General features: G+C 58.7%; 1 protein-coding gene across 1 annotated transcript in view; it reads right to left on the bottom strand.

The window, feature by feature from the left end:
* LOC143170226 (maestro heat-like repeat-containing protein family member 2B) overlaps positions 1 to 27,676 on the bottom strand; it is a 30,935-nt gene extending 3,259 nt beyond the window's left edge. Inside the window, exons 1-33 of the mRNA XM_076358324.1 lie at positions 27,652 to 27,676; positions 26,962 to 27,104; positions 26,517 to 26,639; positions 25,865 to 26,030; positions 25,364 to 25,462; positions 24,655 to 24,806; positions 24,120 to 24,263; positions 23,462 to 23,554; positions 23,035 to 23,104; positions 22,806 to 22,919; positions 22,248 to 22,321; positions 21,658 to 21,777; positions 20,561 to 20,668; positions 20,203 to 20,362; positions 19,774 to 19,814; positions 19,342 to 19,483; positions 18,610 to 18,662; positions 18,080 to 18,187; positions 17,706 to 17,825; positions 17,395 to 17,517; positions 16,404 to 16,565; positions 16,061 to 16,183; positions 15,680 to 15,747; positions 15,198 to 15,333; positions 14,997 to 15,092; positions 14,424 to 14,528; positions 14,075 to 14,198; positions 12,997 to 13,106; positions 10,686 to 10,831; positions 10,290 to 10,437; positions 9,801 to 9,994; positions 9,043 to 9,180; positions 8,769 to 8,880 (exon numbers count right to left, since the gene is read on the bottom strand). Coding sequence (XP_076214439.1) covers positions 8,769 to 8,880; positions 9,043 to 9,180; positions 9,801 to 9,994; positions 10,290 to 10,437; positions 10,686 to 10,831; positions 12,997 to 13,106; positions 14,075 to 14,198; positions 14,424 to 14,528; positions 14,997 to 15,092; positions 15,198 to 15,333; positions 15,680 to 15,747; positions 16,061 to 16,183; positions 16,404 to 16,565; positions 17,395 to 17,517; positions 17,706 to 17,825; positions 18,080 to 18,187; positions 18,610 to 18,662; positions 19,342 to 19,483; positions 19,774 to 19,814; positions 20,203 to 20,362; positions 20,561 to 20,668; positions 21,658 to 21,777; positions 22,248 to 22,321; positions 22,806 to 22,919; positions 23,035 to 23,104; positions 23,462 to 23,554; positions 24,120 to 24,263; positions 24,655 to 24,806; positions 25,364 to 25,462; positions 25,865 to 26,030; positions 26,517 to 26,639; positions 26,962 to 27,104; positions 27,652 to 27,676 — 3,840 coding nt within the window. The remainder of the gene's footprint in view (positions 1 to 8,768; positions 8,881 to 9,042; positions 9,181 to 9,800; positions 9,995 to 10,289; positions 10,438 to 10,685; positions 10,832 to 12,996; positions 13,107 to 14,074; positions 14,199 to 14,423; positions 14,529 to 14,996; positions 15,093 to 15,197; positions 15,334 to 15,679; positions 15,748 to 16,060; positions 16,184 to 16,403; positions 16,566 to 17,394; positions 17,518 to 17,705; positions 17,826 to 18,079; positions 18,188 to 18,609; positions 18,663 to 19,341; positions 19,484 to 19,773; positions 19,815 to 20,202; positions 20,363 to 20,560; positions 20,669 to 21,657; positions 21,778 to 22,247; positions 22,322 to 22,805; positions 22,920 to 23,034; positions 23,105 to 23,461; positions 23,555 to 24,119; positions 24,264 to 24,654; positions 24,807 to 25,363; positions 25,463 to 25,864; positions 26,031 to 26,516; positions 26,640 to 26,961; positions 27,105 to 27,651) is intronic.
* Between the last annotated feature and the right edge of the window lie 221 nt (positions 27,677 to 27,897).

Genomic DNA, 27,897 nt, shown 5'->3' with positions numbered 1-27,897 from the left:
GTTGGAAGGGACCTTTAAAGGTCATCTAGTCCAACCGCCCTGCAATGAGCAGGGACATCTTCAGCTAGATCAGGTTGCTCAAAGCCCCGTTGAACCTGACCTTGAATGTCTCCAGGGATGGGGCATCTACAGCCTCTCTGGGAAACCTGTGCCAGTGTTTCACCACCCTCGTGGCAAAAAATTTCTTCCTTATATCTAGTCTGAATCTACCCTCTTTTAGTTTAAAGCCATTCCCCCTTGTCCTGTCGCTACAGGCCCTGTTAAAAAGTCTGTCCCCATCTTTCTTATAAGCCCCCTTTAAGTACTGAAAGGCCGCAATAAGGTCTCCCTGGAGCCGTCTCTTCTCCAGGCTGAACAACCCCAACTCTCTCAGTCTGTCCTCACAGCAGAGGTGTTCCATCCCTCTGATCATTTTTGTGGCCTCCTCTGGACCCGCTCCAGCAGGTCACTGTCTTTCTTGTGCTGAGGACTCCAGAGCTGGATGCCGTACTCCAGGTGGGGTCTCACCAGAGCGGAGTAGAGGGGCAGAATTATTTCCCTCCACCTGCTGGCCACGCTTATTTTTTTATGCAGCCCAGGATACGGTTGGCTTTCTGGGCTGCGAGTGCACATTGCTGGCTCATGTCCAGCTTTTCATCCACCAGTACCCCCAAGTCCTTCTCGGCAGGGCTGCTCTCCATCCCTTCATCCCCCAGCCTGTATTGATACTGGCGGTTGCCCCGACCCAGGTGCAGGACCTTCCACTTAGTCTTGTTGAACCTCATGAGGTTCACGAGGACCCACTTCTCAAGCTTGTCCAGGTCCCTCTGAATGGCATCCCATCCCTCAGGTGTGTCAACTGCGCCACTCAGCTTGGTGTCATCTGCAAATTTGCTGAAGGTGCACTCGATCCCGCTGTCTATGTCATTGACGAAGACATTAAACAGTACTGGTCCCAATATGGGCTCCTGAGGGACGCCACTCGTCCCACTGATCTCCATCCGGACATCGAGCCGTTGACCACTACCCTCTGGATGCGACCATCCAGCCAATTCCTTATCCACCGAATAGTCCATCCATCAAATCCATATCTCTCCGATTTAGAGAGAAGGATGTTGTGGGGGACCATGTGAAAAGCCTTACGGAAGTCCACATAGATGACATCAGTAGCTCTTCCCTCGTCCACGGATGTAGTCAGTCCATCATAGAAGGCCACTAGGTTGGTCAGGCAAGACTTGCCCTTGGTGAAGCCTCCTGATGCCTCCTGTTGCCTCCAACTCCTCCTCCTCCTCCTGTTTCCTCCTGTGTTTTCTGTTTTGGCTTCCAGACCAAAGTTCCCAACACTGAGAAGGATCAGGAGGACGTGGTCATCTTGTTGATGGGGGAGTTTTACAAGCAGCGGAGATCTGCCTGAAGGTCAAAACCAGTGGCTGGAGATGAGGAAAGGACAATGCAGAGAGACCAGAAGAGGGGAGAGGAGCACAGTGTGCTGGGCGAGCATCTCTGTATCCTCATTGACGGGAGATGCCAGAGTGGACCCAGAACGTGGTTCCCTGAGACCATGTAGCGGCCTACAGCAGAGTGGCCAGGAGAGGACTGCTGGGGAAGAGCTTGAGAAGCCAGGGGATGTGCCATACGGCAGTCAGTCCAATGGCAGGAGGCAGGTTATCCAGTCCTTTGTGTTGGGCCCAAAATCTGAAGCCTGAGGTGTAACATCCTGTACTGGATCGTGGTAGTTAGCATTGATCATCCAGCTGATCAAAACCAGACCCTTTCTCCAGCTGTTGGCAGCAGTGGGAAAACAGAGGTTCAGAAGACACTGCTTTTTGAATCCTAACCCAGACCAGAAGGCCTGTCATGGTACCTGTGTCACCTTTAACTGCAGTTTTCACGTCTTTGAGAGAAGAGGCGTTTGGCTGCCAGTTTATAGTACTAACTGTTTTGCAGATTAAACATAATTTGCAAGCATGGAAGCGAACTGGACATGGACAAGCAAATGCTTCAGGCAACTGCAAAGTAGAGATGGGGGCAGTCTGTAATAGTTCCGTCAGGATCAAAAGCTAAAGGATGTTTCTATTCGAAGAGGCATGTCTGTTGGGAGCTCTGGTCTCCAAAATGCCAAACCCCTGTGTCTTAAACATTGGTCATCCCTGAGGGTTTTTTTTTCTGCTACTTCCTAACACAGTTTCTCTGGGTTTTTGTTTCTTCGGGTTTTAATCTCCGGTAGGGGTACAAGCTCAGTTCCACCAAACCACTTGGAAACCTGCCACTGGCCCACCTTCTGCTGGGGGCCAAGCCAAAGGGATGAAGCCTCGTGCTCCTACCAAGCCCAAAGCAAAGTTAAAGCACTGAGAAGTTCCCCCAGTCAGCCCTCAGCCAGAGTGCAGTTATTTAAGCTGCGATGAGGTGGAAGAGACTGGAAATCAATTCATCGACAGGAGACAATGGAAGAAGGTGCAGTGTATGTGGCACCTGGGATCAACTGATACCCTCAGTTTCATACCTGGATAAGTACTGTATTTGCACATTGACTAAGCCCCGGGCCAGAGCAGAAATTCTTCTTACTAAACCTGGGTGCCTGTCGCAGATGGCGTGAGAGTGCACTTCACTGGTAAGCGAGAGAAGCAACAATACACTTTATTGATAGAAAACAGTGAGTTAAAGTGTGAGTTAATGAAGTTCAATGGTAAACGTGACAGTGATTTAACAAGATTCGATGGCAAGGTACACTTGATTATTTACTGCATAGAGGACAGGGTCAGACAATACTGCCAGGGAGACCCTCCCGTTGAGTCATGAGGTTCAGAAAGGACCCCCTTGCTTTCTAAACTCCTTCTCAGAGAGGAGTCTGGGTGCGGCTGGATGCAAACGTAGTCCCAGACTCGGTCAACGGTTTATGTCTAAAGGATTATATATGCGCAACCGATCCTTTATATCACTTAGCTAAGATTTCAAAGTTTAGCGTGCTATGAGTCACTTACCAAGGATCTGTTGCGGCAAGGAACCTCTCAACCTCGAGGAGTAACCTTGAGAGGCGTCCTTACTCAAGGGGAGATCCCGCCGTGCAGGAGAGCTCAACGGGCCCTGGGCTGTCCACTATTTATGGAGTAAGATGATTGACTTACAGTCGTATTTGCATATCAGCAAGTCGTTTGGGTCACTGCTCCAGGCAGCCCTTGGCCACTGTGTTGCCACCCATTCCCGAAGTCCAGCATAAGCTGGATGCAGCCACAACGACCCCCACTGGTGGTCGTTGCTTACGCGGGGGGGTGGGTGGGGTGGGGGGAGCACGCCGCCACAAAGGGTTGTAAAGCTGCTGCCTTAGCCGCACCGTCAGCAAGATTGTTTCCTTCAGTCAGGTCAGAAGTATCTCGCTGGTGGGCTTTATGGTGTAATACTGCTACTTGTTTTGTTTTTTCTAGAGCATGTAGAAGATCCAAAACTTTGTTCTCGATGTGCTGTTTTGTGTCGCGCTGATGGTTAGAAACTCTCTTTCTTTCCAGGCGGCTTATGGACATCTTTCAATTCTTGGGGTATCGCTTGGAAGTCCTCAGCCATCGTTATCTGAGCAATGACTTCTGGCAGTTCCAACGCTATGCCCCTGTTTTCAAACATAACTCCTGCCTGCAATTTTTCCAGTAAATCCCTCCCCAATAAATTAATTGGACTGCCTTCCATTATCACAAACTGAGGGTATAATGCATGTGGGCCAACTTCTACTAATAAAGGGATTGTTATCCCCAGTGTCACCGGGTGCCCCTCGGTTCCCTGCACTTGTACTTTCTCCTGACTTAATTCACCTCAGTATTGATTTAGCATAGGGTCGGTTGCACCCGTGTCTATCAGAAATTCTAAAGTGTGATTACTGACTTTTATCACAACTTGAGCACGATCTCCTACCAGTGGTTCGCACGCCGCAAGGGTTACAGGCTCTCCCACCTCCGGTCATTGTTGAGAGTCGTACTGAGGGAATTCTGCCAGCTCCTCAACCTTTTCGCTGCTTGGCGGCTTCCAAACAGGGGGATTCCCACCCAAATCCTCTGGTCATTCGTGGCCAAAATGGACAATCTCTCTTCCAGTGGCCTGGTTTCTTACAGCGTGCGCAACGACTTGGGTCCAGTTGTCCTCTTCTCATTGCTTCTGCTGTTCCCACACCCCTTCTCCTATTCCTTCATCTTCCTCTCGTCACCGGAATTCCTCCCATCGCTACTGCCAACATACTCACTTCCTCCCACTTTCTTCTTTCCGTTTCTTTCTTTGGTCTTTATGAGCTACCGTCATATACATACGCTGCCGGAGACAATATCTTTTGTGGATTTTTTTTCCCCCTGCCATCCTGGAGCGTGCTTCACAAAGTATTTATGAATGTCTGGGGCTGCCTGTTGGACAAATGCACTCACTGCCAATTCGTCATTAAAGTCACCTTCCGTCCTTCCTCCGTATCGCAACAATGCTTGCCGCAAGCGACTCCCGAAGTCGCTCGGGTGTTCCTCTGATCTTTGCCTCACTTCCCGAACTCTTTCCCAGTTGACACCGGTTTGTCCTGCAGCCTTTATTGCCAGGACCAGATTATGGCAAGCTGTTTCACAGGCAGCTCGGTCATTTGCATTCTTATAATCCCAATTAGGGTCCACGCTTGGCCAAGGCTGTCTGTTTCCATCACGACTTGCTAATTCTCTCTCTTTTTCCCAAATCCGATCTCTATCTCCCAACCAAAATATTTGCTGCAACGGCACTTGAACATCCCTCCAAGAGGGGTGATGTCCCTCTATTATTGTAGAGAAGAGTTGGGCAACCTTTTCTGGGTCCTCACGTACCCAGGGCATCTGTTGCGCCCCTTGAGTCAAATCTCCTGGAGCCCATGGCTGATAAACATAGGCATGTAATATTGGAGGGGGTGGTTTCTGTCCTGCTGCCACAGGCATTCCTGCAGCCGGACTAGCCACTAGCAAGCTCATAGGAGCTTGCAAAGCAGGAGCGTGATTTTCAGGAGGAAGCGGCGGGTACAGCGTAGGGGTCTGAGGAGTAGCAGGAGCAGGTGCAGGGTGAAGCAGAGCGAGGGTAGGGTTTAGACTTTGAGTCACCCGGCATTGGGTGCGTTACCATCTGTCTTACCTTAGCCAAATCCCCGTATCCGCCTGGTTGTTTAAAAGCCCAGTTATCCCAGACAGAGCAGTAGTTCATTTGCTAAGAGCAGTAGTTCATTTGCTAAGGTTTCTGATCCTCCAAGCGTTGATGCAGGAAAGTCAGCTTGCTCATATCAGACGAACCTTCCAGGGGCCACTGCTCGAACGGCATCTCCTCCCGAGTTTCAGCTGGCCCCTCATCCTGGCAGAGAACTATGGCTCGAGCTTTTGAGCTTTAGTGAGTCCTGAAGTACCATCAGTTTTCTTCCAGTTTTGCAGAATTTCTGCCAGCGGCGAACCCCGTTTTTCCTTACCTATTGAACCCCCCATGACTTACGCTGCCCCCGGTTTCAGTACCTTCCCGGTGAACACGGACCCCGCAAGGACAATGGGGTGAACTCACCCAGCGCCAGCTGTGTTGTATGTGGTAGCTACACTCACCAGGTCGGAAACCCACAGAGTCCCACCTGGGTCGCCAAATCGTTAGCAAAAAGGACTTGCTCACATTTTCTTCTTTTCCCCTAGCTTGTGCACAGGTACCGGAAAGAAGGCAGCAGAAGTACACACTAGCTTTTATTGCCGGCATTAAGGTGCCTCTCGGCTGGGAGCCCAAAGGGACCCCATGTTACACTTCATTCCTTATATACAGTTTTAAGACTACTCAGATATTCATTTTTACAGTTTACATAACCTATTGGCTTTGGCCATGACACCGCTTGTTACCATGCGCTTTTGAGTATTTCTTCACGCGACCCCCCGTGCAAGCGTGCTTAATGCATACTTATTAGCAGAGTTTGCACTATTTTGTTGCAACTTTGCCACTTTCAGCCGGTTTGGTCTGGTTTCTTCTACGAGCAGACCCTCTTGCACAGGGCAGGTCACTGTCGGTCAAGTTCTCTTGCGCAGGTCTTGGAAGCCATCTTCACGTTGGAGCTTTTTCTTATGTAACAGCCTCCATGGTCTGTCCAGCTCCCTTAGGAAAAGGCTCCTTGGCTGGCACCTCCCCCTGGGGAGAGGAACTGTCCCTCAAGTCCAAGTGCTGCCTAGGCCTGCCTCTGCCTTCTACTGAGGCTCCCGGAGTGACCCTTGGAGGAGTTGTACATGTCTGTGGTGGGGACATCTGTCCATGAGAGCTCCTCAGCAGAGGGTCCCCTTCCATCCCATGGTGATCTGGGAAGCCGAGTCACCAGAGGCAGGGCTTGCTTTGGTCTTGCTTGCAGAGCTTGAGCTTGGACACCTCTCCAACCTCGATTGTTCCAGTATCATCCCTCTCGCCGCGCCTGCCCTCTTGATGCAGCTAAGGATGTCATTCTCTAGCCTGAGGAGCCAAAAAGGGCCGACCCCAACTCTCCTCCCTCCTCTGCCAGGCCCAGCCTTGGAAACCAGCTGGTAGCATCAAGGAGCTGTATCAAAGGGTGGGAAGTTTAGGCAAAGGAGCGTGGGGAGGCATGGCCCTAGTTCTGGCTGGGCTCTGAGACAGCATTCCCAGAAAAAGTCATGGACATCCCTCCCCACAGCCTTCCCTCCCTCCCTCCCTGACTAAGTCAGGCAGCCCCAGCTCCAGCCGTGCTCCTCTGGCCCCAGCTGTGCTCTGCCCCTGGCCTTTCACCTTGGGGTGCAAGGCGTGGGGAAGCCCCCGTGCGTCCCAGAGCCTTCCTTCAGCCCTTGGATGAGCAAACTTCCCCTCTCACCCCTCCTTCCTTGCTGGAAAGCCCTCACCCGTCTCTGCTCCTTGGGGCTCAGGGTGGCGGGGTCAGACCATGGTGGGAAGGCAGGGAAATCTGTTGGCCATTGGGGGGGCACCACAACTGAAGTGGGGTTTGTCCTGGCCTCTGGAGGGATTTTTGATTGAAGTTTTGAGAGCAGCAACAGGGACAGCCACACGTGAGCGAGTCGCCCGGGGTGCCTGTTCTGCTCCCAGAGTAGGCAACGTCCCACAGCCCAATCTCTGGGTCCCAGCACCCCAAGAGCCTGGGCCCCCCCAGCCCTCCATGCACAGGGAGTGCCTGGGGACCCCTCACCTCCCACAGAGGTGGTGTGGCACAATGGGTCAGTGCAGCCTGGCCGTGCCCTGGGAGACCACGGCCACAGGATTGGGGCCATGCTGGCCTGGGGCCCCTGGGGTCACGGGGCCCCTGGGAGCTCCCGGCCAGCATCACAGGCTTCCCTCCAGCCCCCCACCCGGCCCAGAGCTTGTTCCTCTCCCAGGAGCGGGGCGGGAGGGGGCTGCTTGGGGGAAGCGAGGTGTCAAGAGTTATGCTTGTGTTTGCTCAGAGGAGACTATGCTCTGTAAACAGCCTGTCTTCAGCAGCTGTTGTGGTTGCTGTTGCTGTTGTTACCGCTGTCAGGAGAGCTAATAAAGCAGGCTAGCAGGCAGAGCTCGGCCCCTTCGAGCTATTGCCTCCTGGAGCCTTCCCAGTCCACAGTTTCATCGCTTCTTCTGGCCTGGCCTGACATGAGAAACCTCCCCCAAAGACATTTCTCTCCAGGGACTCCACTCTGCAGGGACCTCTCTCCCCATGTCTCTGGCTTCTTGGTCCTTTGCTTTCTTTCAGGAGATGCCGCTGAACAAACGTGCCTGGTCCGTGCAAGCAGCAAGTCGGGGGGAAATAGGAGTTACCGGCAGGGCTGAGAAGCTCTGTGGGGTTGGGAGGAGGCTCAGACCATTTGAGGGGAGTGCAAAGCCCGATGTGCAGGGAGCCAGGACTCACATGTGCCTGGGACCGACCCCCTGCAGCGGTGGGGCAGGACGGCTCCCTCCAAGCCCACGTCATACAAATGCCTGCCGCTGGAGCACCTCCAGCTCAGCCGCTTGCCCCATGCCTGGCACACTCAGCTCCCAGGACTGCCGGAGCCCTCAGCACTGCAGGTGCCCAGGGCAACCCCCGGCCCCGGCCCCTTGTCCCTTGCTGGTGCCCCTTCCACAGCAGGACCCCCTCTCAGCGTGGTGTTCAACCCAGGAAGGGGCTCGACTCCCTCTTACAGCTCCATCCTCACCTCTGTCAAGGAACATGACTGTGCAAGGCGGGAGCACGGGTTGTGTTTGAGCAAACTTTGCGGAGTCTTCAGTTTGGATCACACATATGGTGTGGGACCCCCAGGACAGGGGACCAGAGGCTCGCAAGGGCTCGCAGTGTGCACAACAGCCTGAGGGTCGAAACCACATCTCTGCTGGTGGGCTCCCTGTGTGGAGAGACCTGTGTGGAGACCCCTGCTCTGGGGTCTGTCCCGGCGTGACTCTGTTATCCCCAGCCCGGGAAGATCTGAGAGGGGCCACGCAGCTGGCAGCCCCCAGCCTCTGTGTAACCCACACGTGGTCCCACCAACCACGAGGATGCCATCAGGGAAAAAAAAGATATGCTTCCCCCTAGGCATTTTGTGATGAGCTTTATTTAATTAACTCCTTGGTGCTGGCTGCGGCCAGGTATTGCAGAGGGACTCTTCCAGTGCCTGCCTCACGCATGGCTCCTTGCCGTACTGCCGTCCCGAGAGAGCTGGAATGACACAGGCAGTGCCATGGGGACCTGGTCCCAGCCGGGCGTTCCCCTGACCGCCCCACTGCAGGGACCCTTTCCCCAGGGATCTTCCCACAAAAAAAGACATCCCAAGCAGCAGTATCTCAGTAAAACCCCTCTGAACCCTTCCTCCCCCCCGCCACCTTACCTCAGCAAAGAAAGCTCTAGCTGTCACCTGCAGGTTAACTGAGCGGGAACCCAGCCATGGCAAGAGGCTCTGCACCAGACAGGGTGATGCGAGCCCAGCCTGGAGCAGGACGCTGCACAAGGGAGCACAAGCAAGGGACACAGAGTTACCCAGGACGGCCACAGGCCAGGTCTCCAAAATTCACTTGCACTGATGCCGGCACTATTCTTCAGCTGAGGACGTCCCCCCAGGCATGCCAGAAGGGTCCCAGCAGCCATTTCCCTGGGGCTCTTACCTGGTCAGGAGACACACCCCCTCAGGGTGAGCCAGGGGGTCTTCCAGGCGAGCCCACACTGCCCGATTCATGAGCAGCCGCATCCATTTGTCTGCCATGCATCTGCCTAGCACCAACTCTAAAGCCAAAAGGAAAAGCCTGGCAAAAGAAACAAAACACAAAACAAATAAAAACACAGTCAAACAAAACAAAGCCAATCAAAAAACCAGCACCGCCACAAAACCAAAGAAATCTCAAATCACAACAGATCAGGGGAAGATTTATCTTTAGCAGAGCTAACTGCCCCTGAAATGATGCTCCATAGCCTTCAAGACTGCAGCTAACGGCACTGGCATTTTCTTTGTGCCCCAAACCCACTGAAGCAGAAGAAAACCCACGTCCCTAGACTGACTCCATGCTCGATAACCAAGGCAACACCTAATACCTCTTCCCACCAGCATTTTGCGAAGAATGACACCAGCGCCCGTGAGAGCCATGCTCCCCACAGCGCGGGTCTGTTGAAGGAGTGCAATGCTATCGTGCATGCAAGGGTATGCAGGAGGCAAGATGACAGCCGTCCGCAGTACGAGCCGCGTAAGACCTTCTTGCCTGGGAGCTGGAATTTCTCCATGAAGGAGCAGAAGTAAAACCAACCACGACGACCGGTTTGCACATCTAGGAAGCGGGGCAGGCAAAGTGCTCCCACAGCCCCACGAACGCACATGTCTTGGAAAGGGGAACTGAAGCCAACCCCTCCACCGGCCCCTTCAGCTCCTTACCTGCAGGGCTTCTCCTCAAGGACCCGGCCCTCGAGGAACAGCCTTCTCCAGCTGCTCACGGGGGAAAGCAGCCTCTCCTCGCCCAGCGTTTCACTGACCCACCTCAGGAGGCTGGGAAGGAGGTGGGGAAGCAGTTGCTTGAGCTCCTCTGTGCTCCTCAGAGCAAGCACCACCTCGGAGATGGCACGGGTGATCTACAGAGAAACATGACCAAGAACCACCTGTTCAGGCAGGGCCTCTTCCCACCAGCCGGGTTCCCCGGCCTGCCTGGGGCGGGGGGGTTACTCGCCACAATTGTCACTTCTGTGACAGCCCTGTGGCTCAGGAGCACAAAACTGTCCCGGCTCCCCACACTCCTTGAGGCCGGCCCAGCACAGCACCCTGGCAGTCTCCACGGGCATCCGCAAAGGGCACCTGACTCCCTCGTGCCAGAGTATGAGTTAGAAAGCAGATGCAAAGCTGCAGAAATGTGTCTGCCATTGAACATACCGTCAGAGTCTCCAGAGCAGTCTGACGGTTGGGCCGCTTACAACCCAGGCGGTTGTTTCCTGCTCTGTTCAGTTTCTCCACTAAGCACCTCAGGACCTGAATCCCAAAGATGCTCCTCCCCAGGCTCCTCCACAGCTCCACCGTGTCACTGCAAGGGAACAGACATTCACCCATGAGCCCGTATCCTTGCAGTCCTGCAGCGCCCTCAGACCTTCTCCTTGTCTGCAATGGGGCTTACAACCCCCCACTCACAGCAGAGACACAAGCACGCAGTCTTGCAACACTCAAGACAGTTCAGGCAGAAAAAGGACCTGCTGCTTAACCGGACCCCCCTGGTGCAAGCAAGCTGCAGGGTCTCTCTTTGACTACAGTGGGGGAAGTGGATAGTGCACGTACCTGTCCATGGGCAGACCTTTCTGGAGGAGACTGCTGATCACAGGCTCCCGGTGAAAGCGGGTGAGGAGAAACACCGCATGGAGAGAGAAGGGCCTGTGGGTGCTCTGCTGCATGGAGCTGTAAAGGGTGTTCAGGATTTTTGGCACCTGAATGGAAGAAGAGGAGAAAGAAGGGCTCGGTGCATCCTTTACCCCCTCCTGCGGGGCCCAGACACAGTCATTCAGCACATGAGCAATGCCTGCTCCCTTGACACAGAGTCCAGATCTAGCTCGAAACCTCACCCCCTGCCTGACCCTGGCTCACGTCCGGAGCTGAGCGTGCTCTTGGCAGTTGCACGTCTGTGTGCACACACACGCACACATGCACGCACTCACACGCAAAGCCTCAGTCACTGCATGTGCCTGGGCCCAACCGTATGAGCAGCTGTGTGCCCTGTGTGCACACAGAGGACACGGACACATTGCACACCCAACACCTGAATAACTCTCCCCATGTGTCTGTAGCAATGCAAGAGCAAAACCACACGCGCTCTTCAAAACCCTGAAGAGGCCTTGCAAGGCCTGTGTAAGAGCACGTGTCTCCTTCCCGGGGAAGCCAGTTCTCCAGGGACACTTTTCCTTGCCTCTACCCTCCTTTCCCAAAGCGCCAGCCCCTTCCCCGCACAAAGGACCTTCCCCCAAAGGAAGGGGTGTTTGTTTGAGCCTTTCACAGCTAGAAGCTGTGGCCATGACAAGGACAAATAGGCAGCCAGGTCCCTCATCCTGTGGAAGATCCCAGCTTCTCCCACAGCTGCCTGCCTCTGGCCCGTGGGGCAGACACAACCTGCTCTGCGCCTGGGGAAGCAGCAAGGGGTGACCCCGCAGCCCACGGTTGCGGTGCTCCCGCTGCTTGGAGCGGCCACGGGCTCTGCAGGGACGGCACAGGGACGCCCTGCCCTGGCTGTAAACAGCAGCCACCTAACAGCTGGGTGAGCTTTAGCTCAGCTGGGCACGATCCTGTGAGCTGCAACCCGTGGTTGCCGTCACTGTGAACAACCTCTGTCAGCGGCAGACAGCCACACTGGGGAGTTAGCCTGGGCTGAGTGAGCTGCGCCAGCCCTAGAGCCCTAGAGCCCAAGTGGGGCGCAGCAGAGCGCGAGTGGAGGAGAACAGAGGCCTTGAAAGGGCAGGCACAGCATGAGGCCAGAGGCTCCCAGGCTACAAATGGACAGCAACTGGTCGCTAAGGGACGAGCACCTCGCGGGCTGGGTAACACCACAGTCGGGGAAAGCAGTAAGAGCAATGAACAAGTATCCAACCTGTGGAAAACCTAGCGTGCCCAGCAAAGCTCCGAGTAGAGGGAATTGGGGACCAGTGAAGAAAGAAATGGGTCCCAGGGCAGGGAGGACTGACAGCGACCCCAGAGGAAGGGGAGGAACGGCAAGGTTGGTGCCTCCCAGTGATAACTGCCTCACTCGTGGGAAGGACCTGGACCAACGGGACACTTTGGACAAGAAGTGCCCATATCCTTGTCACCAGCTGGAGCAGACGCCAGCAGCAGTTGCTAATGCACGACTCAGACCCATCAGTAGCCCCTCAGCTCAGCACACGGGCACCTGCGTGTAGTGCAACAGCCAACAGGAGAAAAGACAAAGTCAAATGGAAAAAAAGTTCTCCTTCACCTCCTGGAGTATTTCCTTTCTGCATTCCACCAGGAAGACGAACACCCACTTCCACACTGCCTTCACACACGTGGGTCTGACACGCAGGAAGCTGTCCAGGAGAGCAGTCAGAAAGTCCGTGGCCTGTGCTGGAGGGATGCATTTGCAAACAGCCTGGAGAGAAGTCGGGAACAGGAGAGACCGCGTCACAGCTCTGCTCCAGCCATTCAGAAAGGAAAGGAAACTTGACAGGACTGTTAGTTTGGCAGTCATGGAGGGGGCAAGCACTTGATCCTCCCGCTGTGCATACAGTGCTGTTTACACCTGGTGCAGGTAACTGATTTGGAAGTGTCTCCCCGCCATGTTGTTTGCTTATATACCAAATCTGTATTCTGACAAGAGCGCTCTCTCTCTCTCTCTCTCTCTCTCTCTCTCTCTCTCTCTCTCTCTCTCTCACACACACACACACACACACACACACACACACACACACAGAGTATCTGCTCCAGCATGCCTAAAGCACAGTCTTGTCTCAAAGCCTCCTGCTACTTGCTAACAACAGCCGTCCTGGACAGCTCGCTCTGGAGACAGCAAGAGACTCTGGAGGGGAGCAGGGAGACGTGCAGGAGTCCGGGAGCTGGGCCCCCACCCCATTGTTTTGGGGCCAGTTACCTTTGCTATTGTGGCACAGCTGTCTGCCAGAGTCTTGGTGTCTGGGCTGTTCGGCTCCTCACACAGGCACCTGATCTCATCTGCCTGAGGCACCACCTTCATGGTCTTGGCTGGAACAAACACCAGGAGAAAAGAGGAGTCACGTCTGCAGAAACCCAGAAACCCAGCCTTTGGCCCCAGATACTGAGAGGGGCCAGGAGAACCCAAGTGGCGGCAGTGAAGGCCACAGGGAAACCCAGGGCCCTCCTGAACTCAGTGCAGCAGGATTTCCTGAGCCTGATAAACGGCTGACAAATCCCGGGCTGGAAAGACCCCTCTTCCTCCTTGAACTGTTTGCTGGGGCTTCAGGGTTTCAGCAGCCGCTGGCCTCTGCTCCCAGCAGCTGTGTCCCCTATTCCCGCACAGGCCACCATCATCTCTGGGAGGCGGGAAACCTCCCTGTGACTTCCTCAGCACAGGCAGACCCTGCTGCCTGAAGAGGAAAGGGTTCAAACACAACCCTTTGCAGCACGCTCCGGGCCTGCAGCTCAGATCCCTCCTCCCTGCCCAGTTTGCTCTGGGCAGCAAATTGGTTTCCTCTCTTGTGCTCGGCAGGAGACTTCTTCCCTGGCAGGGATGAGTTTGGAGACACTGCCTGGGTAGCTGCCTGTCTCCCCAGGCTCAGGGCAGGGAGCAAGGGGGGAGGCACCCTCTGAAACGTCAGGGACCTCATCCGAGCAAGCTGTCTGACCACCCTCTGTCTTCCCTGGAACGTGGAGGGGGACAGACATGGAGGGGGACAGTCCCCAGCGCTAGTGACAACATCCTGCTCTCAGACAGCAGTGGGGATGGCCCTGACCACCCAACATCACACGTGCCCCAAGGAGGTGGGACTCAGCAACCCTTTCCCAGGGATCCTTCCTGAGATGGCCGGGGAGGCAGAGAGTTAACAGGGTGGGGGCACAAAACCAGCGGAGCACATTGCCTCCCCCTTCCCTCCTGGGGATGGGGCCTGGCCCTGCAGGATCCCGGTGGTGCCAAGCCAGGAAGGGAGGGAGGATCAGGCTGAGCAAGGCTGGGAAGCGCCCGCTCTCCTCACCTTGCATTTGGAGAAGGTAGCCAAGGCAGACCCATGCCCTCTGGCAGGATGCGGCCAGGCAGCCGCTGGTCAGAGTCCCCAGCAGGCCCACCAGAGAGCCAAACTGCTTGCAAGGATGTCCTCGCTGCAGGGGAGAGCGGCAGGAAAAGGGTCGCAGGCAGCCCCAGCACCCACTGGCCCCTACCGCCCGTCCTGCTCCCTGAGCAGCGACCGGGCAGAGGGGCAGGCAGGAGGGCTGCCCCATAATCCCAGGAGCCCTGAAACCCAGCACCTGGCCAGGCAGGGCTCCCTTCCGGGGCCATGAATGGTGGGGAGGGGGCACCGGGGCACACGGGGGGTCCCTACTCACCATGAGCTCAAACCGCTCCTTGCAAGCTCCCAGCACGTGGGCGCAAACCCGCAGGGCTCTCTCCCGCTCCCATTCTTGGGCTGAGGTGAGCCAGCCCTTCAGGACCTGAGGCAGGGTGCATCTCTCTCGCAACAGGCATCTTTCTCTCCCTGAGATCCCTCTCCCTCTCCCTCCTTCTCTGGCCCCTTCCCGGCACAGCCCCCAGCCCCACCGAGCACTGGCACTGCTGCCTCCACCGCCTTGCTCTCTCCAGCTGCCTCTGCCCTGAGCCAGGTGTTGCTTCCCTGCCAGCGTCTCCCCACTCCAGCCTTCCCCCAGGCTGCTCTCGCCCAGCTCAGGGCTGGCTCTTGGCTTTCCCTCTGGCAGGACCCACTTCTCTGCCTGTCCTGAGGCCACAGTGGCCGGGCGCTCCTGTCCCCCAGCTCAGGCCCTGGCCCCAGCCAGACACACAGCCTCAGAGCGAGGAGCCAAAGCCCCACTTTCCCATAGGAAAGGTATCCACCTCCTATCACCCTCTAAGGCCTTGATTCCCTGCCCCTGTGACGCTTTCCCTGTTGCCCCATGGCTACTCACGTGGACCACATCGTCAAAACAGGCAGAGGTGGCCTCTGCCTCCAGAAGGCTTTCTATGAGATGGCCCAGATCTTCCATGCCTCTCCTGTGCAGAAGCTGAAAGGAGGAAAGGAGAGCTGAGGTTCTGCATCACGGGGGCTGCCAGGGCGCACTGAGGTGGGATCCTGACCCAGAGGTGGGCAGGCACTGGCCGGTGGGTACCTGCACGTTCACAGCTGCCCTCACTGTCTTCCTTCCCTTGTTCATCCGCTCCTTGGAAGGGTAGGACAAGACACTCTGGCAGCACACTGACAGCAGGTTGCGACTTTCCTCCCTGCTCAGAGGTGGCCTCAGCTTGCTGGCCAGAGGAAAAAGGAAGAGAAAACAGAAAGGGGATTTACTAGCCCTCTCCAGAGTGGCTCAAACCATAGCTGGGTTCCTCCTAATCGAGGGCCCCAAATCCAACATCCCCAGCCCATGCCAGCGAGCACTGCCTTCAGCTCCAGCAATTCCTGCCTCCTCCCAGGCAGCAGGCAACCCCCACACCCAGGTTAAGGAACCCCTGAGGCTCCCTTCCATCGGGAGACACCCGAAATGGGGAACACCCTCCCACTCCACAGCCCCAGCAGCTCCCGGCTCCACGCTCAAGGTCACTGGGGCTGGGACACACTGGGAGCCCCCGGAGCCCGGGGAACAGACCTCACCTCAACTCCTCCAGGGCCTGAAACACTCCATACACCAGGGAGTCCCAGGGCTCCCCCTTTATCCAGTCCTGCAAGTCCCAGAGAGACAAGCGCACAGTTGGCAGTGGGCAGGGGCACGGGACAGCCCTCCCGCCTCCCCCGGGGACAGGCTCCACTGACAGGCCCTGCCCCGTCACCCCCATGGATCCCCAAAGGCACCGCAGGAGGGACCCTGCTCCCCAGCCATAGCCACCCAGCACCAGCGCCCAAGGGCCCCACCAGCTCGGGACACAGCTCCAGGAGCTCGCATGAAGCCGAGAGACCATTGTGCCTCTGGGGAAAGCAGCCTCATGGCACAGCCCAAAACTCCCCCGTGTGACTGCCCCGGCTACAGGCACTCACCAGCAGGGTCCGCGTCGCCTCCTGCTTCAAGGAGAGCTCAAAGCTGCCGCAGTCGCCCACAGCCCGGATGGCGCTGCTGACCTCAGTGATGCTCTGCACCAAGGCAAGCTTGAGCTGCAAGTCCTGAGGCCAAAGAGAGCAAAGCACCCCTTGAACTCTTTGAAGGGCTGAGGCAGGGAAGAGGAGCATGGAACCCGTGGGGGTTTGGGGTCTGGACGTTGAGGACAAACCCTTCCTTGGGGGATCTTTAGAAAGAGACCGTCCATCTCGGTATGCCCCAGCCCTGAGGGGCTGGAGCGAGGGCACCCAGGCATCCCTGCCCCTGCACGCCCCACGCTCCTACCCTCTGTTTGGCTCTGGAGAGCCGCAGGATGTTGCCCATGATTTCTTTATCCACGCAGGTGAGCAGCTGCTCCTTGGGGGCACGCAGCGCAATGCCGCTGTAGGTGCGCATGAGAGCAGCGCAAGTGGCCTGGGCTCTCCCCGTGTTCTGCCGCCGCTGTATCTGTGTCGACAGAGATGCCCCAAGACATCAGCTCCAGGACTCCCGCAGGCTCCTGCGGCAGGCCGCTGCCCTGCACCCTCACCAGCTCCTCGTTCACCTGGGCACCTCCCAGCAGCTCCCCAAGCTACTCCTCAAGCTGCGAGCTCTGGGGCCGGGAGCTGTTCCCATCCCACAGCGTGGGTTCTCGCATGGACTGAGGAGGAGGGTGCAGCCAGCATCACACACACTGCTGGTGGTTTTACCACTGATTTGAGGGGTTGGGGAGCTGTCTGGAAGCTTTCTGTGGAAAGGTATCTGAAATAGCCTGTCACGGTCCTGCTTAGAGACGCGCAGCCTACGCGTGCCAGTGGGCAGATCAGCCCAGTCTGCCCACCGCCCAGGCCAGGCTGCACCGCTCTCTCTGCAGGGCCCTGCCCTGCCCTGAAAGGCTTCCCCGTGGCCCCCAGGTGGGGGGCAGAGCCAGCGAGACCTCACCAGGCTCCTGCTCCCAGCCCTCAGCTTTGGGGAAGGGGCAGAGTGTCGCACCATGCCCACCCCCTTCTTGCCAGCTCCTGCTGAAGTTAAGTCACGGGCAACGTGGCTGCATGCAAGCAACTGCTGCAGCTGCCCCAGCCGGCCGGCTCTGATCCACGAGGTGTCAAACTCCGTCCTTTCCAATGACACCTCAGGGGCCCCAATGCCAGGACATCCCCTCTGAAACACAGGTCTCAGGGAGCTCTTACAAGAGGGCTTATCTAAACACAGCTGCCACGGTTTGGCTGCTGCAGGTGTAGAAGTGGAAATAAGGCCAAAAAAGGAAAGCCAAACAGCAAAACCCTGGATCCTTTACCTTCCAGCCCATGGAAGTCTGATAAAACCAGTCTCTAGTGAAAGCGGCGGTGAACATCGTCACTGTGTCCAAGACCAGGTGGAAGTGGCTCTTGGCAGCGTGGGACACAATAAAAATCATTCCCTGCAACCACAGAGAAACAGGGAGTCGGCTCCAGCCCAGGCACTCAGCTGTGGCCAGTGACAACAGCCAGGCAGGACGTTGCAGCAAGGGGGGAATGGCAGCAACGGGGAAATCAAGGAGGTCTGGAGCAGCCCTCCCTCTCCCCCAGGAACAGGCAGGGGATGCTCAGGACATGAGCATCACCTCACCTGGGCCTCAGACAGCTCCACAGGGTTTGTCTCCTGAAGGAACCTCAGCACCTGCTCTTGGACGTGTCTGAGGTCCTGACAAGCTGCCAGTGCTGTCCCAAGAGCCTTGTACAGGAAAAGCTGAAAGAGAAGAGGCCGAGCCCGAGATGCGGTCACGGCTCGACCTGTCAGGAGAGGGCTGGCCCCAGGTGGACCCGACCGCCCCTGGGAGCAGGCGAGGCCAGCCGTGGTGCCAGGCTGTAGCCAGCCACTGGAGCAGCCCAGGAGGAAGTGCCTTTGGGGGTGAAGGAAGGGGAAGCAGTGAAAACCGCCTGCATGGGCAGAGCACCGGCACCAGCCCCAGCCCCAGCCCCAGCACGGGGCAGGAGACACACCTTCTCCCAGGAACCAGGGGCAGAGCTGCCCAGCTGCTGGCTCAGCTCCTGGCTCAGGCCCACGGTCCAAGCCTTGTCCTCGATGGGCTCCAGTGACGCTTGTAGGAACTGTGGGGAACAGGAGAGGAAGCCGAGTGTTCCCCTGCCCTTGGCCAGGACCCTTTCCACACTCACATGTCCCGGGACACTGCTGGGGGAGAGCTGCCGGGAACGGCAGTCTCTTCCCCTGCCCCACCCAACCCTCTTTTCTCCAGCCTCCCTCTTCTCCTAACACCTCAGGCGAGACCCCCTGGCACGCCAGATGTGGAGGAGGAGGCAGTGCTAAGGCGTGTGCCACAGCGTTAGAGGGCATTAGCCATCAGCCGTGGCACATGTGCAGAGAGCAGCTCCTCTGAGCAGGCAGGCACCTACTGTGGGGGGAGGTGCAGGGTGCTCAGGAGGTGCCCCCACCTCCTGGTGCCTACACAGGCAGCCCCAAGCTTCCTCCCACAATTTTGTTTGCTCCCTCTTCTCCCCCAAGCATGCGATACCTTAAGCAGACGGTGCTCCCACTCTGCAGAGTCCAGGGAGATCTCGGTTTTTCCTAGAAAGCAAGAGGAAGCAAAAGCCCTTGCTGCTATTTAAGCTCACACCAAAGAAGAGCCCAGTGGTCTCCTCTGCGGTCAGACCTCCCAAAAGTCCCAGGCCATCAGGCTAGAAAGGCCCTAGAAGCACCTGCGCCAAAGCCCTTGTGAGGCCAAAGACACAGGAGGGAGCCCAGGGGCGTTTGTCAGAGCCACTGCATTCAAGTTGGGGAAGGACGCACTGACCGCAGCTGATCCCCACTGCTTGACTGCAGCTCCCAGAACAACGCCGACCACTGAGTGCCAGCACGCACCGGCAACACACATTTTCTCCTGAATGACCCACCACTTTCTGCCCATTTGCAGCCCTCCTCCCAGGCTATTGCCAAGGACAGATGCTGCAAACCTGGCCTGGCCTGGGGACTCGGCCCTCCAAAGCCAGGGGCTGCACCTCCTCCAGGAGCACCAGTCCTGTCCCTGCCCCAGACACCATCCCAGCCAGGACATGGGGGTGCCACCAAGACCTGCCCTCCTAGGGGACATCAACGGCTGCCCCCAGCCTCAGTGCTGGCTCCCTGGGAGGGGAAAGGCAGCAGAGCAAGTGCTGGGGAGCTGGGGACAATTCCCCTCCGTCACACTGGAAAGCTGCCCTGCCCCTTCTCTGTCCCCATAGCCTCTCCCTCCCCTCCCGCGCTTTACCTTCCAAGTACTGCAGCAGGAGGGGGATCTCGGTCGCCCACGCCGCCCCCAAGGCTCTGTGGATCCTGCCGTGGAGGGCCTGCAGCAGCTGCAATGCAGTGACTGCACGTTCGCCGCTCTTGTGAGGAGCTGCCGCCACCACCTAGGCGAGAGCAGGAGAGAAGGGTCACTCCTGCCGCCAGAGCTGCAGCTTCTCCCGGGAGGGAGCTTGGGAGCTCGGCGCCACTCCGGCCAGCAGCGGGCATCCAATGGCTTCACCCAGGGTGCTGCTGGCCCCGAGAAAGGAGTGGGATCCCCGACGGGCCCAGGAAGGTTCAGGCGCACTGCCTTCTCCTTGCGGGCTCCTGGCACTGGCCTCAAAAGCACCTCTGCCCCAGGCTCTCCCACCACCCCTGGCCAGAAAAGCTCTTTCCTCAGAGCCCCGTTACTCACCAGCAGTCGAGCCAGCAGGGCCTGGGGAGTCGGCAGCTGGGCTGCGGGGAAGAAGAAAGGCTGGGTGACCGACGAGCCCCTGCCATGCCCTGCCCCTCGCACCTCCCTTGCCCCCGCAGAGGGCTGAGGGCTGAGAGCAGCTGCGCTGCCACAGCGCTGGCCTCGGGGGGGACTCCCAAGGGCTGCCCAGCATGAGATGAAGTCAGCTCCAGCATGGCCAGGAACGAGCCCCGGCTCACCAGGAGCACGCTGCGAGCAGGAGAGCCAGGCCTCTGCGCCAGGCGAGAGGCAATGCAGGGAAGAGTCCCTCGTGCCCAGCAGCAGAGCCTTTGGTTCTCCCGGGCTCCTGCTCAGGGCTGGCAGGGCACGCGTAAACACAGACTGGCCCGGCACCCAGCCAAACCCAGCAGCACTCACTGGGGCTCCTACCTTGCTCCTGGGAGTCCACGGCATCAGGCTCCTCCTCTTCTTCTTCGCATCCTGCTCTCTCCCGTCTCTCAGCCAGGGCTTGGAGACAGCGGGAGAGCGGGATCAGCATGCCGCTGTACTGGGCTGGCACCACATACTGCAGCAGCCTCGGCCACAGGAGCTGCAGAGAAGAACCAGGCAATTCGCCACACTGGCACTTCCACTCAGCTCGAAGACAAAAAGGATGGTCTGCGTTTCCCTGAGCCTTGTGTGCTGATTCAGCGCACGTGAGGGGAGAGGTTCAAGGCATGAGGAAGCGCAACGAAAAATGCCCTGAAGGCAAGAAGTGACCACAGCAGCAGGGCAGAGGGCAACTTACTTTGGTCATCCCTCTCAGAGAGACATCCAGCGAGCCCAGAATGTCCACGCACAGGGCTTGAAGAGCTCCTTCCTCCGGGGTTTCCCAGGCAAAAAGGCCTCCTGCCACCTGTAAGACAGAGTTGGCAAAACCCCCGTTACTCTCAGCTCCCAACCGACGAGGCTCAGGCACGGTCCCACCAGTGCTGCTGCGCCAGCCTGCCGGGAGCAGAGGACAAGGACAGCCGGACCCAGCTCGGGGACCAGTTCCCGGACCCTGGGAAGGACTGGCAAGCCTGGGAGCAGAGAGAGACGCTGCTTGTCTGCACAGTCCCCCAGGGCCCAAATGCTGCTGTTGTGCCACCAAAACAGGTGAGGAACGTGCCCTTCAGCAGGGCGTGCTCGGCGCCAGCCCTGGCAGCGGCACGCCCAGCCCAACGGATGTGGAGGAGAATGCAGAAGCCCTTTCCTTCGCCCTGCTCCCAAAGCAGAGCCTCCCCGAGCCCCGGAGCAAAGCGACGCACACAGATCCCCCGGCTGGAAGGAAGCTCCAGCCAGAGGGAAGATCCTCGGCAAGTCAGCAGGAGGCTCGGCCATCCCCAGCCTTCATCTCCTGGGCGCCCAGCTGGAAACACTCACCAAAGGGACCGCCAAATGGCCTGTCCCCTTGCCAGAAGGGACACGGGTCCCCAGACTGCTATCGGATGGGCAGGGCGTGCTTTGGAGGGCCAGAGCACGAGAACACCACAGAAAGCTCCTCTAGCCAGGCCCACCTGTCTGCATTGGCTGGAGGATGTCCTGTCCCTACAAGGCCCCTCCCTTTGCAAGACGGCTTTGCTGCAGGTGCCTGTGGACACAGCTCAGCCCGTCGGGCATGCAGGCAGCCCCGCAGTCCTGGGTGGCACGCCCAGGTGCAAACCCACGTCATCCACTGACATCTCCACCAACATCAGCACAGACACCCACGAGGAGGAATGGCCGTTTGGAGGCCGCTCCGATGGCAGTGCCGGTGCTGATGGCCCTGCAGCATGGAGCTCTCCATGGTCAAGGATGCCTGCAGGAGCTCTCAGCACAGTCCAGGCACCCGCCGAAGCCCCGGGTGTCCCACTCTGCCCTTACCAGTCTGCCTGAGGTCCGGCTGAACTCGTTGAAGATGTGCCCCACCACATCCCATGCCCAGCAGCTCTGGGAGCCGGAGCTGAGCAGCTCCCTGATGAACTCCAGAACTGCCCTCCGCACCTGCCAGGGGGAGAGTGTGGTTACGACCCTCCTGTTCAAAACCCAAAGGGAAGCTGCCTTCGCTTGGGGGCAGCCTTTGTAGCTCGCGGAGGGATGACAAGGGCACGGCAGAAGCTTTTGCTCCTGGGTTCAGGAATGGGCTTTAGCACCAGGCTGGACGTGCATCTGCCCTGCAGAGCACAATGACCTCCCCACTCTGCTCTGCCAGCTCTCCCCGGTGAGGAGCCATCACCCACCACCTGGGCAACGTGCCGGCGCTTCCCCAGGCACCCCAGCCCTGCCCACGCCAGCAGCAGCGGCACCTCTTGCCATCAGCTCTCTGGGGAGCACGAGGAAGTGGGGAAAGGGAATGGTCATCTAGGTCAGACCCCAAACCGCTGCTTCCTGCTATGGCCTTGCCAGGCTCTGCCCCGAGGGAAAGGGTTTCTCTGCCTGCCCTGGCAGCACCGCCCCTTCCCAAACCAGCTCACCGGGGCACTGGGGTCGTTGCACACCGACCGCACGGCCTCCACCACCTGGGGCAGCTTCTCTCTTGTTGCAGGTGCTGGAAGAGATACAGAGAGTGTGCATTGAGGCAGAGCCCCGATGGCAGAAGGGATCCCTTGAAGCTTCCAAGCTTTTCATACACCAGTGGGACAGAAAAGCGGGGCCTGACTGACTTCACAGGAGGCAGCGGCACACCCAGAGCAACTCTGTTTCTAGAGGCACAGCAATTTTATAGGGACTGAAAGCTATGGTAACAGAGAGCATGAGAGAAATGGCATGGGTACAAGCAGCTCCTGCGCGTGCCAGCCCGCCCGCTCGCCCATCAGCCCACCCGTGTTACTGAGCTTGGAGCATCGTCCTTGGTGTGCCACCATTTCTAACTGCCGGGGGAGAGCTCGAGCCCTGTCACAGGGCGTCAGCTCAGCTGGGGGACCTGCTCTTTGCAGCTCCTTTTGGGTGCAGGTGTACCACTTTCAGCCCGTTTCTGCTCTCAGCCCAGTAGCCCCAACCCCTGCCTCGTGTCTCTGGCCCATGGCACTGACCGTCAGAGTGGGCCAGCGCTCCCAGCAGGCCCAGGGCTGCCACACGGCCGGCCTCGCTCCCACCACTCAGCTGGGAGTGCAGAAACATGACTGTCTCCTCAGGGCACATGTGGGCTGCAGGGAAGAAATCGCGTTCTGCATTAGCAGGCAGCTGCCGCCGACCGCCGAGGTCTCTCTGGGAGAGAGCTGCCATGGCACGGCGGGGCATCGCCCAGTCTCCTCTCCTTACCCTGCAGAATGATGCAGCGGGACAGCACTGCCTTATGGGCCGGGCCAGGCTCTTTGGTCACCTCAGAGAGCTGTGGGAACAAGGTCCGTTTTAAAGAAACTAGCGTCAGCGTTGAGGGGGACTGAAAAGAGACGGTGCTCTCTGCCCTCCTCTCCCAGAGTCCTCCTGTGACTTGGCTGAGAGGGAAATCGCTGTGGGAACCGGGCTGCCCCTTGGACCCGTTCCAAACCGCCAGGATCAGGCCTCCTGCAGCCTTAAGGCACCTACGTGGCACCCACGTGGCACCCAGCTCACAAATCCTGGCGGAGGGATGCCCTGCCCTGCCCTGTCCTGCCTTTCCCTTCCCTGCCAGCTGGCAGGTCTTTCCCCTCCACGGCAATCAGGTGTGCAGGCCCCAGGCCGGTGGCAGGGCGCAGGCTCCCCTTACCTGGCGGTGCACAGCCGTGCTGATGGCAACAGCCATGCCCTGTGGGATTGGGGTCTGAACTCCCTCCAGCGTCTCCAGGACATAGATGAGGCTCTACAAGAGAACGGGGGAGGAAGAGGAGGCTAAAGCCACCAAAAGTCACTTGGGAAGGGAGAAACGCAGCACATGTGGGATAAGGGGAGTCCCTAACACCACCTCCCAGGGAAAAGCCCAAACCCTCCTGCATGGGGCTTCTTGTTTGCCCTCCCCTCAGAGCAGCATCGGGAGGGTCTCTTTCCTCTGAAGAGAGCCCGGTGTTGACAACTCAGTTTCCCACCACTTCCCACTCGTCAGACCTTGCCCCTCACTGGATGGGACGGGATGTGGCCCTGGGCATTAGGGCAAAGCTCTTCCCGCACACAGAGCTCCAGGGAGGTGCCAATGCCTCCCTTCCTGAGAAGATGAGCCTCGGGGACTCTTGGCTCCCTCCTGCCCGCCCCCCCCGGCATTGCTCTTTTCTTGCCCAAAGAGCCCAGGAAGCCTCAGGCCTCCTCTGCTCTCCCTGTTCCTTCTCGAAGGGCTGCCCAGCTCCCCCTGGCACCCCACAGCTCCCCAGTGCCTTGTGCCACTCGCTCAGGCCCACCCCAGCAGCCATGCCGGGCCCGACGCGACTTCTCACCTTGGTGACCCGAGAGGTGTCTCGGACCTCCTGATATTGGTGCAGGAGCCAGAGGAGCTGCTCCCAGGCATGCTCTCGGTGCTGCTCCTCATGCAGAAGGACCCCCATCATGGCAGCCACCGCCCCGAGGACAGCCTGCTTGTCCTGGACAGGGAAGGGAGAGGCTCTGCTTGGAGGGCTGAAGGTCTGCCTAGCGCTCAGCATCCCCTGGACACCAGTCTGCCCTTCCCACTGGGAGGGGTTTCCCTTTCCCTTCTGCCCTGCAGGAGAAGGGCTCGCTCCAGAGGAGAGAGAGCATTTCCCCATGCTGGTACCCCAGCCCTCCCTGCAGAAAGGCCCCAGGACTTGGCTGCTTCCCTCCAGGGAGCCTCCAGCCCCAGGCAATGTGCTGGCAGGCTCCCGGCTTGGGGTGCTTTCTCACCCAGATCGCTTCCCTTCCCTGCCCGCCTCTGCTCGCACCCCACCGGGCACAGACGGACCCACTGACGTGGACATCCCTGCTGCGGCCCCAGGCGTGGAAAGCAGCACTTCTCACCTCTTCCTCCTCGCAGCCCAGCCAATTTACCACCGCGTAACGGAAGACCGGGTAAATGTCTTCACAGAGCTGCGCTTTCCCGTTGCGAGGGAAGGGACATTGCTCCCGGTTGCAGAAGTAGGTATTGACCCCTTTTGACCATTGCTCCAGAACTGCACCAGGAGAAAGGACAAGGGAGCACCTGAGAGTCTGCAGCAAGGAAGGTTCCTTGCACCCTCGCCCAAGCCTGCTTTAAGGGCAGTCCCAGGCTCGGCAGGGCTCAGCCTAGGACCAGAGCTGGATCCGAGGACAAGCCGTGCTCTTGAGGTATCTGGATTCAATCACCCCACTGTTTCTCTCCTTCTCCCCGTCGCACCTTTTCCTCCTCAATGCCCTGTTCCCCTCCAGCATTTTCCACTGCAGCCGCTGCCCTTCCCTTCCCACATACTCGCCCTTTCAGTGCAGGGGCTTTAAACCCCAGAGGAAAGCAGGGGAACAGAAGCCATGGGAAGGGACCCTGGAGTTCCTCCACGCAGCACTGCCACGTCCTGCACACAGGAACCTCCCAGGCTTCCCCCGCTCCTTCTGCACACTCACAGCACTTTGGGATCACCAAGGCCTGACCTCGCTGCGGGCTGACACCCACCACGTTCCCTCTGAGATCACACGGAGGCATCAAAGGCCACCCCAGCCCCTGCCCCTGGGCCCTGGCCAGGGAGCTGACACTCACCACTGCAGATGGCGCGCAGGATCCGGCCACTCCCCACCCGGCTCAGCATGGTGCGCAGGGCGAGCAGTGTCATTCCCACAAAGGGGATGCACCACAGAGCTGCAGAGAAGACAGGGACAGAGGGACCGAGAGGGTCAGTGAGAGACACGGGAGGCTGGGGTCGATTGCTGGCAAGGCTGGGGCTGCTGGGCTACGCGGGACAAGCCAGAGGGTGTGTGGAGGGCTGCCTTCCCCAAGGAGGACACAGGAAAGCCCTTTGGGGAAATGGGGAGGACAGCGGGGGGCAAGAGACCCCACGGGTTTGCCTCCAATGTGCTCCTACCCTCCAGGAACCGGGACTGGGCTGGTAAGGCAGAGCTGCCAGCCGGCCCTGGCACGGAGCAAGGAGGCACGGCAACTTCATAGCCCCCAGTTCAACACAAAACATTTAGGAAGGGGGAGGATCCCTTCTCCCCGTTATCACAGACCCCTCCCCAAACCAGGATGCTGAGAGTGCCATACCGTAGCTGCAGGCCATTTTGCCCAAGGTGAGGAGCACAGTCTCATCAGGGACCTTCCCCATGACCTTCAGGTGGCTCTGGAGCTCGGACATGACAAAGTGGAAGTGGGAGCGGGCCAGAGCCACCAGGACATCGCTAGCGGCCGTCTTCACATCATCTGTCACACCCTGAAAAAGCGCCACAGGTTAAACACTCCCAAGAAAAAGGCTGAGGCACTCGGACAGGCTGAATGACCCTGTCTCCCCTGCAAGACGCCTCAGGGCAGCTGTGCTCGGGCCGGGTGTCTGCCGCCTCAGCGCAGCCCTGTGCTACTGCCTCCTCTCCCTCTCTGCGGAGATGCCAGGAGACCCCCCTGGGGCCTCTCCGTGGAACTCGTGGGTTCCCATGGCGCTCCCTCAAGGCAGGAGAAATAACCTTGAGCTTGAACTCAGCTCTCGCTCATTTAGAAACAACCCCGAGTCCACCTCTCTGCACAGCTTTCTGTGTCCCCTCTTCAAATTCTCTGTAATGCCCCCATTAGTCCCCAGAGCTTCTCCCTTAGGACCACCGCTGGGTCTGAATGACCGAGGAACATCTCTGCGCTGCTCTGTATTTCCCCAAAAAACAGGGGCATAGGCAGGCCGCTTTGGTGCCTTGAAAGAGAACAAGCTCACCTGGGCTGCTCGCATGTCACTGGACACCTCTGCTATCAGGCGGTTCACGACACCGCTCGTCAAACAGCCGTCGTCTCCCTGCAAGACGCTCTCCAGCTCTCGGTATGTCTCCACTCGGTCACCCTGGGGACAGACCACAAAGGGGAGTGACGAGACTTGCTTTGCCCTCGTTCCCAGGGAGACCGGCTGCCCCCCAGATCATCTGTGTGCCTTGGGCATGAGGCACGAGCTGCAGGCATCGGTCAGGACAGCCACGGGGAACGGCAAGATCTTCCGTGGCACCTCTGACACTAGCAGAGAGCCAGACAGGGAGATCGGCTCCACCAGGGTAAAAGGCCTTGCAGGAGCCTAGAAAATCATTCCTGAGGATGGGGGATGGCGGAGGTCAGAGGGAGAGTGCCAGGCGAGGAAGGGGAAAGGGAGCCCTCACCCCCCACCGCCTCACCTCATGGTCTTGCAGCTGCTTTAGCAGAGAAGTCCCGACAGCCGCAAAGGTAGTGACGGCTGCAGGGACAGCCGTCCCCTTTGCCCTGCCTTCATCCTCAGGATGCGCAGGTCTGGACTGGGAACGCACGCATCGGCAGAGAGCTGGAAGAAAAGGAAGAAACGCTTTTGCTGGCTGCAGGGCTTCGAACCAGGGAGGGGTGAGGATCTTCCCAGCCTCCCCCAGCACGAACAGCCCGTGCTGGGCTGTACTGGCAAGAGGGCAGTCAGTGGGATGAGGGGAGGGACTCTGCCCGACGCTGTGGCACTGGGAAGACCACACCGGGGGGACTGGGCCCATTCCGGGCTCCCCAGTGCCAGAACAGCAGCGACGCACCGGAGTGAGTCCAGCGCGGGGGCCCCGAGCTGGGCAGGGGATGGAATGGGGCCCTGCAAGGAGAGGCCGGGAGGGCTGGGGCTGAGCAGCCAACAAGAGCCATCCGGGCCAGGTTGTCTCTGAGCAGTCTCCAGCTGCCCCACGGAGGGCAGGGAGAGGATGGAGCCAGAGCCCTCTCAGAGGTGCCTGGCAGCAGGATAAGAGGTGACGGGGACGCAGTCCCCAGCACCCAGCTGGGACAGGGACACAGCCCCCAGCTGGGACGGGCACTGCCTCCGGCAGGCATCAGCCCCCAACCTCCCACCAGCCCCTCACCTCTGAGCGCTCTCATCTTCCTCATGGCAGCAGGATCCCCCGGATAGACACACTGCTCCCTCCGGGTGCTCCTCCCGCAAACGCCATGAGAAACTGGGGCAGCACCAGCCCCAGGGGGAAAATATAGAGCCCAGCCACTGTGACCCCCCTGCGGGGCACGGCGCCTCACAGAGGGCTGCTGTGACATGGGGACACATGCTGGGGACACACCCTGGGGCGCAGACCGGACACGGCAGCACCCTGGGG

The sequence above is a fragment of the Aptenodytes patagonicus genome, chromosome 22, assembly GCF_965638725.1.
Source record: "Aptenodytes patagonicus chromosome 22, bAptPat1.pri.cur, whole genome shotgun sequence".
In the NCBI taxonomy this organism is placed as follows: Eukaryota; Metazoa; Chordata; class Aves; order Sphenisciformes; family Spheniscidae; genus Aptenodytes; species Aptenodytes patagonicus.
This window is presented reverse-complemented; position numbering and strand designations above follow the sequence as displayed.